Raw genomic sequence first — 13,636 nt, forward strand, 5'->3', positions numbered from 1 at the left:
CGCATAGGCCATCATTATGACATGCGGTTTTGAGGTTTCGGAAAAGGAAGTGCTGTTTTTTCCTTCATTTCTTGATCTACTGTTGCGCGACACACAAGTGCTTCCGTGTGCCGTGCGTGATTTTCACGCACCCATCGACTTCAATGGGTGTGTGATGTGCGAAAAACGCCCAAGTATAGGACATGTTTTGAGTTTTACGCAGCGGACACACGCTGTGTGAAAATCACGGACTGTCTGAACGGCCGCAGTGACTAACATAGGTCCGTGCGACGCGCGTGATCACGGACGTTAAACACGTTCGTGTGAATAAGGCCTAACAGTTAAAACGTAACGGTTTTTCAATTAAACCATGCTGGAAGTCATTCATTTATCAGGCCATCTAGTTACCCATGGTAGAAGATATTGTACTACACCATATAATCACTGATGTACAAGGATTATAACTACTTCTATTTGCATATAGAAAGAGAGTCGTGGGTAACGGATACACCCTAGGTCCTACATTTAACTGACCCTAATCATGGACCCAAGTCTTAAGTGGAGTGATTGCCCTGAAATGGGGTACCCACACCAGCAACCTCCTATTACACCCACTATCAGGGAGGACTCCACTACAGAAACTTAAACGGGATGATCAATATTCACAGTGAACCATGCCTTACAATAAACATGTGCCAATGCCATCCACCCAATATTAGTGTGCCCCACTAATTCATGATACATTGTATTTATGGCATTGGCACATTGTACATGTTCATCCATCAGTGATGTCTCTTTGTGGCATACCATTACCATATTTTCTCAGTGATCTGCACATTTATACACATACCTCCATAATAAATCAATGACATACCAGCTCTGTGTATATTCATTTTTTTAATTTAAAAAAAAAACCAAACAACTTTATTCAGCCCAGGAGTCCAGTCAGCAGAAGTTAATCCATACGTGCCTTCAGTGTCCGGGTGGTAATTTTTTCCTTTTCTCTGGAATGACAACAGTTTACAACTTTACTGTTGGGTTGAAACCTCATGCAGATCACATGAACAGATTCAGCTGTATACAAAGCCTTGGCGGCAGCTGCCACTGACCGATTAATCTAATTTACCATCTGCCACGTCTCGGAGCCGCTATGATTATAGTGAAATGACAAATGCAAAGGATTCCAAACTGCTTGAAGTAATAGTGAACTGCAGGTTGATTTTTCTCTGACATATAAACTTAAACAACCAAATGACTATTCCTGCAGGATATAGAAAGGACTTTAGAGGTGGCCACGCCTGCACACCACGTGTGTTACAACATGGTCCCTCCGATCTGCTTACATGTAACAGACCCCTCATCTATGAACACGTAGCAGCAGTTCCTGTAGCTGCGACTAAACCTCTACAGAGTGTGACCCTATATGAGGGATATGCAGTATATGGCGGTTACTTACATAACGTGTACCACCACTCCCATTCCTGAAACAGCATCTCTGTCCACAGCATTCAGCATGGCCTGGGAGATGGTTTCAAATAAGTCTTCTGGCTCCTTTATGGAGATGAAAAAAAAAAAAAAATGACGTTACACATTCATACATGATGAATGCTTGCTTAAAAAGGTTATACTTTGTTAAACTGTCCCACAGGATAAAAAGAACTGTTACCCATAGCAACCAATATGCAGCTGTCAATTTATTCCAGTGCAGATTGATTGGTGGCTCCTCCTCCCTTTGAGTGAGAAAGCCATATCTACGCAAGTGTGGAGAACACTATACTCACCAGATCTGGTTCCCAGAGAGACTCGCACATGCCATACATCTGCTCCGAGCATGTACCACTCACTACAAAGTCTTCAGTCACCATGGGACATCCAATGAGGTCCAGGGAACAGATAAACGGCTCAAATGTCTTGGGGTCCAGTCCAGCAATAACTGGTTCAATATAGTAAGGGCCAAACCTTCCAGGAAGAAAAAAAAAAAGAGTAGTATATCATTGTAAACCTTTTTTGTTTTTATTCAGGACTTTTTTTTTTTTTTTTTATTTAAAGTTTTTTTGAGAAAATAAACAAACAAAACCAAAAATTTACATGGTGCAGATGCCCAAAAGGATAAGGACATAGAATCAAGGATATAATATCTTCAGGGGAAATAGTAACGATAGAGTAACTTCATCAGAGAAGGAAATAGAACAAATAACCAGAGCAGCTGACAAAGTAGTATGAAAAGAATCCTATTACAGGGAATACAAATGAGCTCCAGTGCAGTGTACAGCCCAGTAATCAACAGAAACTATATACAAAGACTCAAAATATACGCCATATATACAGTTAGTGTGTAAAAAAGGGAGGGGGGGGGTACAACTTATTTTATTACAACTCGACACCAGATAATACAGCGGATACATACAATAAAGAGACTCCATTTCCAATATTACAGAGTATTCTTATGTCATACATTGACGCTTATTGCATTACATAGACTTTAACACACTTCCATCTATGTAACATGTCAATCCCGACCATCAGGTCAGTTAGGAATCTCCAGAACTTAAATTCCCCATTCCAGCTCACATTCCCAGTGTATCGGTATAATTAGACCTCGTGACACATCTGTATGTATCTATACACAACCATCCATGAACACCTGTCCCCCACCCCCCAAATCAAACCAACCCCACCTTCCCAACCACAGTACTTCGTACCCTCCAATTCTGTCTGAACCAACTATCTCGCCACATTATACTCCAGAGTGTATGCATCCATTGGAGGACCGAATTAGATCCCGTCAGGTCCAACCAAGCCATTACGCTGCAGCCATTTTCCCCATTGTTTTTCATATTTGTGCAATGCCCCACGTTTAAAGGACGCGTGTCGCGATTTTTTTTTTTTTTTTATATAATATTGCTTTTAGTATGTTATTAAAAGACATTTTATTCATTTGTGTGTTTGTGTTTTACTTTTTTCTAACTTTTACTTCTCTATGGGGGCTGCCATTTTGTTTTTCATCTCTGTATGTGTCGATTAACGAGACATACAGAGATGGAATACGGCAGCTACAGTGCATATGATCGGGAGCCCCCCTAACGGGAGCCCCCCCCAGACAGGACCCCCGACAGGACCTCCCACTCTTCATAGTACTGTTGTATCATTGTAAATCTTTAGTCGACAATACAAAAACATTTTCTGAACTTTTCACGTGATGACTCCTTCCGCCTGCTGAGACTCAGTAGGAGAGAGCCGAGAGGGTTCACGTGCCCTGATTTACTTATTAGGCAGAGAATTTTTCAGATTTTTACTTGATGCATCTCCTATGCAGTTTTCAGCAAGAACAACATCCTAGATCTACTACTACCACCATCAAGCGTAAGGCTGGCCATACACATTAGAGTGTCGACTGAACCCGCCAATTTTGGTGGGACCGACCTACCGTCCATCTAATGTGTATGATGGCGCCCCGACTCTCCCCCAACGACAGATGTCAGGTGAGAGAGAAGTCGGGCACGTTAAATTTCAACATGCCCAATACTTTTGTCCGCAAATGGAGAAGCCGATGCCCGGGGAGTCTGGCAGCGGATTTCTCACTTCTCCCTGTTGAAAAACACATGCACGTTCAGCCGACAGCTTTCTCAAGTGTAGGGCCGGCTTAAGAGGAGAGCGGATCTCTGCCCCCAAAAAAATATAGTCACCACCCACCCTAGTGAATTGATAAGAGATTTATTTCCATGACAAATATTATTGCAAACCAGAACCCCCAAAAAATGGTTAAGCCAGGACAATTTCTGTTCATATTAAATGGCCCGAGGAGCCCCTTACCTTCTCTCATACAACAAATTAGACACCATGCTCATAAAGGTCTTGGGTTTAATCGGACGTCCTTCCTTTAGTTCATACAAATTCAGTCTGAACTTCAAACGCTGGGAACTGTGAAAAGAACAGATTCCATAAAGTTCAATACTAAACAGGTTAAGACCTAGGTGTCTAGGGGGTGTATGCACTCTGTATACTTTCTGTATCTTTATAGTACAATACAAAATAGTGTAGGTTCAGATGGTACATACACTCCTTAGGGCTCTTCTTGGGTGTAAGGAGTCTGAGCTCGGCACTGCTGAGAGAGCTCACTGGAAAAGTGGAGAGCATGTGGCATGTATCAGTTATACCAGCAACTTCTGTTACAATACTGTATGGTTTTAGCTCAGGGGTGGACTTCTATAAAGGAACACTTTAGTACCTGAGGGGGCGGTGCATGACGCAGGAATTCAATGAACACCAAAGAGATTTCTTGTGTCATGCTCCGCCCCTGCACTTGGCATAGCACAGTAGTAATTTTGCCTGGAGTGTTGCTCTAAATAAAAGTGCTATGCCCTAACAGATATGTTAGTGAGTGTAATTGCATCTACTAAAAAGCCTCCTAAAGAGTTAGCCAGGGGATGGCACGGGGTCTATGTCAGCAGCGCAGAAAATAATTACGTGACACACAATCCACCACTCATCAGAAATCAGAGTCACCGGAGACCCCGTTATCCACAGCTCTGGCCCCGGAAGGTCCTGCATTGGTCACAAGTTGCTCATGGCAGCATCACCACTGAGGCCAGCATGGACATCAAGGGGTGAATATCAGCTAGTTTATTTTACAGAATTCCATGCCCTGCGGCCGATTTTGAAAAGTACTTAATCCGTCGTTTAAACCCCTTTACCTCTGCTCAAAGATTTCGTTTACTTTAAATCTGATAATGTAGGCAACAGACATTGAAATGAATGACAGCTTACTGACAGATCCAGTGAGTGGAATCTGAGCAGTGTCAAAGGGTTTGGCCACTTTCTTATAAATATATTTAAACAGATGATGCAAAATTTTTAAAGATTACGAATATAATTATTTATTTTTGTTTAAATTCTGTTTAATTCCTGATATCACCGGTTGCTGCACCACCGATAAACACTGCTCTCTCTCCTGGTCACGCGATCCTTCTCGTACATCATGTCCTAAGGGGGTCACATGACCCACACTTCTATGGTTCTATGTGCACTCCTGTGGTTCTATGCGCACTCCTGTACTTTTGTTTCCATTGCCCATGTCCCGAATCCCGTTTGGCACATGCGCAGAAGAGGAGTCTCAGTGCCACTGTCCTTTAGGTTTTATGGTGTATGCAGATTTACTTGCCCGTCATAAGCGCAATAGAAGCAGCATATTTATAGTAAACTTCTCACATGTTTGACTGAATTTCCCCTTAAAGAGGCTCTGTCAGTAGGTCATATAAGTATAATTGGTTAAAGAGGCTCTGTCACCAGTTTATAACTGCTCTATCTTCTACCTAATCTAATAGCCACTTTAATGTAATGTTTGTTTTTTTTAAACTTTTATTTTTGACAAAGTTATGAGCATTTTAAGCGTTCTGCAAATTTGTTCTTAATGCCCAAGTGGGCGTTTTGTTACTTTTCACCAAGTGGGCGTAGTAAAGAGAAGTGTATATGACACTGACCAATCAGCATCATACACTTCTCTTCATTCATATCCATCTGTACTCACAGCGCAGCTTGATCTCGCGAGATCACGCTGTGCTGTCACTTACTCCCACATTAACTTTACCGGCGTGTCGGGAGAATGAAAAGAGATCGGCACCTGGCTGGAGGCCAAGTCTTTTCATTCTCCCGACACTCTGGTAAAGTTAATGTGGGATTAAGTGACAGCACAGCGTCATAACTTTGTCAAAAATAAACGTTTTACATTCCTTATCAACATTAAACAAATTGTTCAATGCCAATAAGCCCGTGACAGAATTCTACAGGCCCATGAGGCAAATCTCAGCAGGAAGATCATTTTCCTTTAATATAAAGGGGAGTGTATGGCCTTTTATTGCCCTTCAGTTTACGCGTGTCTACTTTTGGTTAGAAGTACCTTTCAAAATGGTTGTCTATTATAGAAAACCGCTCTTATATACCCTAGTAAGGCTTTAAATAATAATGCAGCGGAGCCTCTGATCAGGACCCACCTCTATTATCCAGAGCAGCTCCTAAAAGACGGGAGTCAAAGGTGCCATTTAAAGCTTATTTCTCCTGCAGCAAATGAGCACCTGACACCAATAGCCAAGTACCAGAGGACGCAGCAGCGGCACCCCCCTCCATCCACTTATCATGGCACCTGCCCTTGGAGGGGTTGTTTCAGAGACAGCGCCACTCTTGTACATGGGCTAGGTCTAGTATTGCAACTCAGCATCACTTAGGTCAATGTGGCTAAATTGCAATAGAAGAACTTTCCCAAAATTTGTAAAAAAAAATAAATGACTGTGTAATAAACGATAACATAGCGACAGGTACTATTCTCAAATAAACAGGAGGCAAACCGTACACTGTCTGCACGTCCGTTGCTAGTCCGGCCAAACCGATGTACAAGCGATCTCCCATGGGGAATATTTTCTGGAAGTCAGTGGTTACCATCTGGGCTTGGACTCCAAAGCGTCTATCTGCAGCAATGGCCACGCAGTTCTTCCCTCTCATGGCCATGACGGCCCCACCGTTATACGACATAATAGACTGCACGAGAAAAAGAAAACCGTTTAAGAAAATGTGTTGTATCATAATAGACCCTTATGAAATATTGTGAACTTCATCGGTGATGTTAGAGCTTAAATCGACCCTCCGGTCTCAGGACAAAGTGATAAATGTGATGAGGTATATGGAGTAATGTTACCTGGTGCCCTCCAGTTGTGCCCCTATGCCATGGATTCAGCGTTTTGGGATCCCCCCCCCCCCCCCGTGTGGTCTCAAAGTGGCCATAGCAGCTCTGGCCAATCTGAGAAGAGTGGGAGTGTCTCAGCCCTTTTGGTACAGAACAGAGGGGACCCTAAAACACCGGATCCACGGCAGAGGGGCACAACAGAAGGGCACCAGATATTATTCCATATACATCATCATATTTAAAATGTTGTCCCAGAACCAGATGGTCGCTTTAAAAGGATTTTCCTAGATTTTAAAATTTACGATAAGCGGTGAAATGACCGAGGAAATTGACATCACAGTGGACGACAAATCTACACGGCCGTTTTATTAATATTGGGCAGTGAGGTTTAAAAAGAGAAGCACAAGGGGGGAAAAAAAATAGAAAGAGAGAAAGGGGAGTGTACAGGTCATGTAAAACAGCAGCCATGAACGAGCGACCATGTAACACAGTCGGAGCCGCTCCTACTTAGCGCCTCTCCGCTCTGGCTAGTTTGGGGGGGGGGGGCTATACAATGTGGGCACAGGATATGTAGAATGGCATGTCAATATAATATGTTCACACAGGCAGAATACCATGCTGAGTTTCCAGTAGCAGCAAAGCGGTGAGATTTCTGAAAATCTCATGCCACATGCTGCGAAAAAACCCACAGTAAAGTCGCGTGGAAAGCGCTCTGAGGTGCGCCTGTCAAGTCTGCAGCGCATCAATTCACGCTGCGGGTTCTGTGCGGAGATGCTGCGTGTTTGGACCATAAACTTGAGTGGAAAGCAGAAATCTCACCCCGCAAGTTACGTTTTTGCAATTTTTCCGCAGTAAATTTGCTTCTACATATTACCTGCGGATTTAGGAGATCCCGCTGCAGATTTTCCGTTGCGGCACATACTCTTTTTCCACCATGGATTTCCCCCTATGCATTGCAAAGGGTGAAATACTTTTTGAAAGTCTGCAGCAGAACTGACTTGGCCTGGATTTGAACAATCGCAGCTCACCCGCAACGCCAGGTGTATTTTTTCCATTAGATGTCGATGAGGTTGTAGTGTAAATTGCACAAGAATCTGCACCAAAAATCTGCAGCGTGTGAATGCACCTTAACTATGAATACCACACAGTCACCTGATGTACTACCCCGGTATGGACTGTAAATATTAGGAGGCAGCAAAATACTGATATAGGGATATTCACAGAATCCACAGGATAGGGGATATGTTCGATCATTGGCACCCCCAACGGCCACTAGAAAGGGGGACCATTGCCGTCCTGTTTGTCCTCACTACATGACCGAAGCGAGGGGGAAGTTTCAATGGAGCGGCGGTCAAGAATACGCCCTGCCGCCCATTCAATGTCTATGGGATTAACGGAAACGGTCGCTGTAATTTACTATCTCCATCAGTCCTATAGACTCGCTCGGCCACCGCTACACTTGAAGTTCTCCTCACTACGGTCATTCAGCGAGTGGGGGGCTGGGCCCTTTATTTTAGTGATCGTGGGGGCCTCAGCGATCTGACACTTATCACCACTCCTGTGGATATCTGATTTTCTGGACTTCTGGAGTAAGGTCATTGAAAACACTAGTCAGCCTCTCCCCATCTTCAAATGGCCGATGACAGGGAACAATAGGTCTATTTAACAGCATAGAAATTACAAATAACACAAATATTAGGTCAAGTCCCTTTAACAGTCCCACATTGACATTCCTGCACAACGCCGGTTCCCACGGTTCTATTTAATTAACCTATAAGTCTTCACAATTACACATCTCCCATATTAACTCTCCCCCCGGTTCCCCGGGCCTCTCACCATCTTGACTCCGGTACGTTTTCTTTTTGCTATTCAAAACCGAAAGCAGCACCCGGTTCCTGCACTGCAGCGTTTTAGAAACGCCCACTTAATGCTGATAGGCGGCCTCGACTGTCAATCCTGTGCTGATTCGATTACAACCCTGTCAGTTATCCACGATTGGTTAAATTGCCTGGAGGGGGAGGGAACAAATAAAATAAGCGAAGTCATATTGTGCCGCGATGCGTTTTGGGTACATGGAGGACCGGGGGGGAAAAAAGAACGAGTGCATTGTGGGACAAAGTGGAGAAAGAGCGGCGGAAAAAAAAGCATGATGGGATGCTGGAGGACTGGTTGCTATAGCAACTGAATACATTTTATAAAAAAAAAAAAATTCCCGTTAAATCGAAAAGATTAAGGAGCCGGTGTAAAGCTTTATACATATTGTGGACGTTTATAAAAGCCTGCGTATTATGGTATCACTATATGCTATGCAGTTTAGTTCAAGCAATTGTTCCCTGTTATCAGCCATTTCAGTCCTGGGAACCTCCAAAGACCTTTACATGAATATGTGGGAATATTAGCAGCTTATGTTATAAGCCTAAAATCTTAAAACAGATGTGTCACCTGAATTTATGCTGCTTTATATGTGGACAGGACGCTCTACTATTAGCGCATGCTGCACAAAAAAATATTGTGCCATTTGGCTAATAAAGCCCCCGTCACATCATGTAATTGCCCAACGGACATGATAAACGTATTCATAGGGCTCCAATAGCTCAACGGAGACCAAAAGAGTGTCCTCTCTGTCTCCGTCTTGTTGGTATACCATTTTTTTATTTTTTTTTAAGCCTACGGGCGATGGATGCCACTGTATGGCATTGGTTACAGATATACATTAAACGTATACGTCGGGAAAACTCCTGACATCGTGGACAGTGAACATTAGCGTTTTTTCCAGGGCCGGAATCTCCAGCCAGGGCACCTGCGATGCTCTGGCTGGGAACTCCGGCATTGAAAAGCTCTTGACATCACTGTCCATATATGGACAGTAATGACAGGGGCTTCCCTGGGCACAGCGCTTCATATAGCGCTCTGGTCGAAGGGGTTCGGGCAACATATCCAGCTGTATGCCTATGCAGTGGGATATGCTGCAGCCTTCCGTTGTAGGCATACAGCGGGTGTCCTCTTGGTGTATACCTCCGACAGAAGGCAATAATGTGATGTGAAGGGGGCCTAAAGATAAAGCGGACTCGTGGTTATGAGTTTGCTGTATTGATGAGGGGAGCACTCCCCCACCTCTCTCACCAGTGACCATATCTCCCAACTTTCAACGATCGTAGAGGGACAACTTATGCAAATATTTTTTTAAATTAGCCATATCACTAACCCTGCCCAATCCCTTTCCAGAGTGCTCCTTTAGGCCCCACACTCTTTTATAGTGCCTCTTTGAATGGTACACAGTAATAGTATCCCCACAGTGATGATGCCTCCTTAGTACCCTCTCAAAAAAATGATGCCCACTTAGTGCCCCCACACAGTATCATGCCTTAGTGCCCCCACACAGTATCATGCCTTGTAATGCCCCACACCGTATCATGCCCCAGAAGTGCCCACTCCACACAGTATGTTGCCTTTGTCGTGCCCCTATAGAGTATAATGCGCCAGTAGTGCCCCCACAAAGGGTAGTGCCCCCAAAGTGCCACCACACTGTATTATGCTCCCAGAGTGCCCGCACACATGGTGGCCATTCATAGCACTCAGCATCCATGCAATACATGGTCGGCTTAAGGCCTCATGCACACGACCGTAGCCGTGTGCACGGAGATGTGCACCCATTGATTTCAATGAGCCCGGACCACAAACCCGGACTATATAATGACTTGTCCTATCTTTTACCGGTTTCCAGCCAAAGCACGGACCGTGGAAACCACAGTCGTGTGCATGAGCCCATAGAAATGAATTGGTCCGCAATTCACCCGCAGATTTGCGGGTGAATTGCGGCCGCAAGAACAACACGTTCGTGTGCATAAGGCATGTATTTTCCAGAGCGAGAGCCGCTGCTTGTAATCAGCTCTCCTCCCTGGCTCTTAGAGGAGTCCCCAAGCGGGGGAACCCATCTTTGACGTCCAGATGCCCTAATAGGGCATATGTACAGGGGCATGACTGTCAAGTGCGCCAGCCTTATTATGCATTCTCATTCTCTTGCCGTCACTCTTTCCTTTCTCTCTCTCTATAGGAATATCTATATATAGTATACAATTGCACAATGTTATCTCTCCGGTTACGGAAATATCTTCTCCACTGACTGATCAACAAGTAAACGTCTATATAATTACAAAGACTTTCATGTATTAATTAGTGCAAAGTAGTGATGAGTAAGGAGGCAAACTGGTTTATCTGGGCCAGCGGCATCTTCTGGATCACATCCTAGAGGGTCAGGTTCTTAATATTTACTCTTCCACTAGTGCTGATCATGTCCTGATTATAGAATGGATGATGGTGGCTTTATTCATCTCGCTAGCGAATCTTCCTTTTTAGAGAACCCGACACATGGCTCATGCTATCTGACCTGATCACTGGAAATATATAACTCGCAGATATTTGGATTGTCTTGATCTGCTGATTCAGGTATGAATTTAACTAGGTATTGTAGACACATTATATAAAAAACACACAGGCTACATGTACACGAGCGTTGTTTTCGTCAATGTGCTATCCATCTTTTTAATGGATAGCACACTGACCCATTAATTTCTATGGCGCCATGTACACTACCATGTTTTTCACGGATCTGTGTGAGGGGCCACAGGATTCCTGTCCACGTTTGTGGCTCGGTCTCGTCTATTTAAGTCAAACCTATGGAACGGATCCAGAGGACACACTGATGACACGCAGATCACAAAAAACGGACAACGGATCCGTTGTTTACAAGCGGTCGCGTCGATGTAGCCTTAGATCCAGCTTCTATTATGACAATAGGACAATTTGAGACATCTAAGTGATCTTGGTAATAATACAAATTTAAAGGGAAACTCTGGTTGTACCTGCATTGTAAGTGTTCAGCTGTTTGCTATGTTTGTGTGTCTGCTTCGCTGGCCAACAAGTGCTGCATCAAAAACGTTGGAGAACCCAAACATTTATTGGAAGGAGGAAAATAACGAGTAATAAAGCCCAGATAATAGTGCCGTATGGTGAATATGTAGTGCCATAATATTTCCAAATAACAGTGCTATGTAGTTGCCTAAATAATATTATAATCAGCGCCATTTAGGTTGCAAGAAGTCCTCAGGGAAGTTTGGAGACACATTTGGGATTGGTGGTGGACCCTTAAAGGGGTTCTAAGCTTTGGTCAATCCCTACTTGTTAGAAAAGTCCCTTGACAATAAGCTGATCACAAAGTGTCCCCCTGCCCATAGTGATCAACTCTTATCTATGGTGATACCTGGCAGTAAGTGTTCAATTTCCCTGCAGCGCCACCACAGGGGAAATTAAGCATTACACAGTGCCCATTCATATCAATGGGTTGTCTGTGTAATGAAAAACAGGACAGGTCCTCCAGAGTGAGAAGCGCGCTTTGTAACCGCTCTCCTCTCTGGCCAAGAGATGAGAATCCTGAACAGAGGACCCCCCCCCCCTCAATTATATCAGAATTTACTAATATCATATCTGAAAACAGGTTTTCTAAACTTCTAACTTCTTTAGCCACTTTAAGTCAATTTCCCTTTTTGACCAGAACCAAATCTGCTCAAGACCCCATCTATTAGCTAGAGGAGCGTGTCGCTGGAAAGAGCATCTCGTGCTGCGGATGACAACTTTGTATAATACAGTCATCCATTCATTTGAATTGGTACAATGTACTGCGAAGAAATCTGCAACCAACTCCATATCACCAACCAAATTTTAAATGCTGACAAAGTGACAGTCCATTGCTAAGGAGCGACTTGTAGAATATTAAATGGCAGAAGTTATCTCTTTTGCCAATGATGGGAAAAATTTTACTCAAATTGGGAAGATTGATGTGTCACCTTGTGCCTGTACCAAAATGTAAGCTCAGCCCAGGTGTGGCCAGGTTCAGATTGAGCTATGTAAAGAATTAAAATGAGTATACTCCACCTAATGGAGCGTAGAAATAACTAAACATAATATACTTTACAGTCTGAATCTACCCTTTTAATTGTGGGTGTCTACCAAATGCATTATAAACAATACAGATACTATCATTTTCCTGTACAACTCCCAGTACTGCTCATATTGGTGGTTGTTGTTCTAAAAAACAAATGTGAACGGTCTATGAAAAACTTCCAATCAGGACTATTTGCAAAGTTGTCACTATAGGCATAATCTTTAAAAAATAATGGTCTGGATGTGGACGGTAAACAATAAATTGTAGATTAAAGTGAATGTCAACTTTTAACACCATGTCGTTTTTAGGTCCAACGTTACGTTCTGAATAATTTCTTAATATGTCTTTATAGCAGTCGGAGCTTCATTTTGGCGATACAGAACTCTGAATCCAGTGGATAGACCTAAAGTTAAATGACAAAATTGTAGCTGTCTGCGACCACCACTAGGGGGAGCCTAGGAGCTAACATCATACTGTTGTACTATTGACTTCACCATATAAACTGTATACGGTACACTTCCCCTGGTGGAATTTTTTTGCAGGGGATTTGGACCTCTACAGACATTCAGGTTGATGTGCGGTTAAAACCACATCGAAAACCCTCATCCGAAAAATGCGTGCGTTTTTACCGCAATTTGGTGCGTGTTTGGATGCAATTGCGGTAAAAAAGGCAAACGCATCAGAAAACGCACCAAATCGTGTTAAAAACGCACCTTAATCTGAATGGACCGTTAGTGTCAGCGAACATTTGAACCCTCCATACCCTGCGCGGCTCCTTGGCTGCGCTGCCCTTTACTAACAAGACCTCGAAGGGCATATTCAGACGTTGTGGTTGAAACCGCTAAAAAAAACCGCTTCTTAAAACGACATGCGTTGCCACAATTTGAGGCGTTCTTAGATGTGGTTGCATTTTTTTACTGCAACGTCTGAATACACCCTAATGGTGAACGGAGGCAGCAGAGACTGCACTTGCCTTGTTGTCTTCTAATGGGACCCTGGGTTACACAATGCACCCGATGGCCACATGCAATGCCCGGGCA

At 43.6% G+C, this 13,636-nt stretch overlaps 1 protein-coding gene across 1 annotated transcript; it reads right to left on the reverse strand.

Moving 5' to 3' along the window:
* Nucleotides 1-857: 857 nt before the first annotated feature.
* Nucleotides 858-8,617, reverse strand: PSMB3 (proteasome 20S subunit beta 3). The gene is made up of 6 exons (XM_075845832.1): nucleotides 8,492-8,617; nucleotides 6,326-6,510; nucleotides 3,793-3,900; nucleotides 1,761-1,938; nucleotides 1,436-1,530; nucleotides 858-983 (listed from the first exon to the last, which is right to left on the reverse strand). The coding sequence occupies exons 1-6, from the start codon at nucleotides 8,492-8,494 to the stop codon at nucleotides 935-937; spliced, it is 618 nt and encodes a 205-aa protein (XP_075701947.1). The 5' UTR covers nucleotides 8,495-8,617; the 3' UTR covers nucleotides 858-934.
* Nucleotides 8,618-13,636: the final 5,019 nt, after the last annotated feature.

The sequence above is a fragment of the Rhinoderma darwinii genome, chromosome 13, assembly GCF_050947455.1.
Source record: "Rhinoderma darwinii isolate aRhiDar2 chromosome 13, aRhiDar2.hap1, whole genome shotgun sequence".
Lineage (NCBI taxonomy): Eukaryota > Metazoa > Chordata > Amphibia > Anura > Rhinodermatidae > Rhinoderma > Rhinoderma darwinii.

Excerpts from the sequence above, each read along its gene's own strand:
- PSMB3 (XM_075845832.1), bottom strand. Across the intron at positions 1,939-3,792 it reads AATTTGTTGTATGAGAGAAG|GTTTGGCCCTTACTATATTG; the intron begins GTAAGGGGCTCC and ends TCTTCCTGGAAG. Across the intron at positions 984-1,435 it reads GGAGTGGTGGTACACGTTAT|AGAAAAGGAAAAAATTACCA; the intron begins GTAAGTAACCGC and ends TTGTCATTCCAG.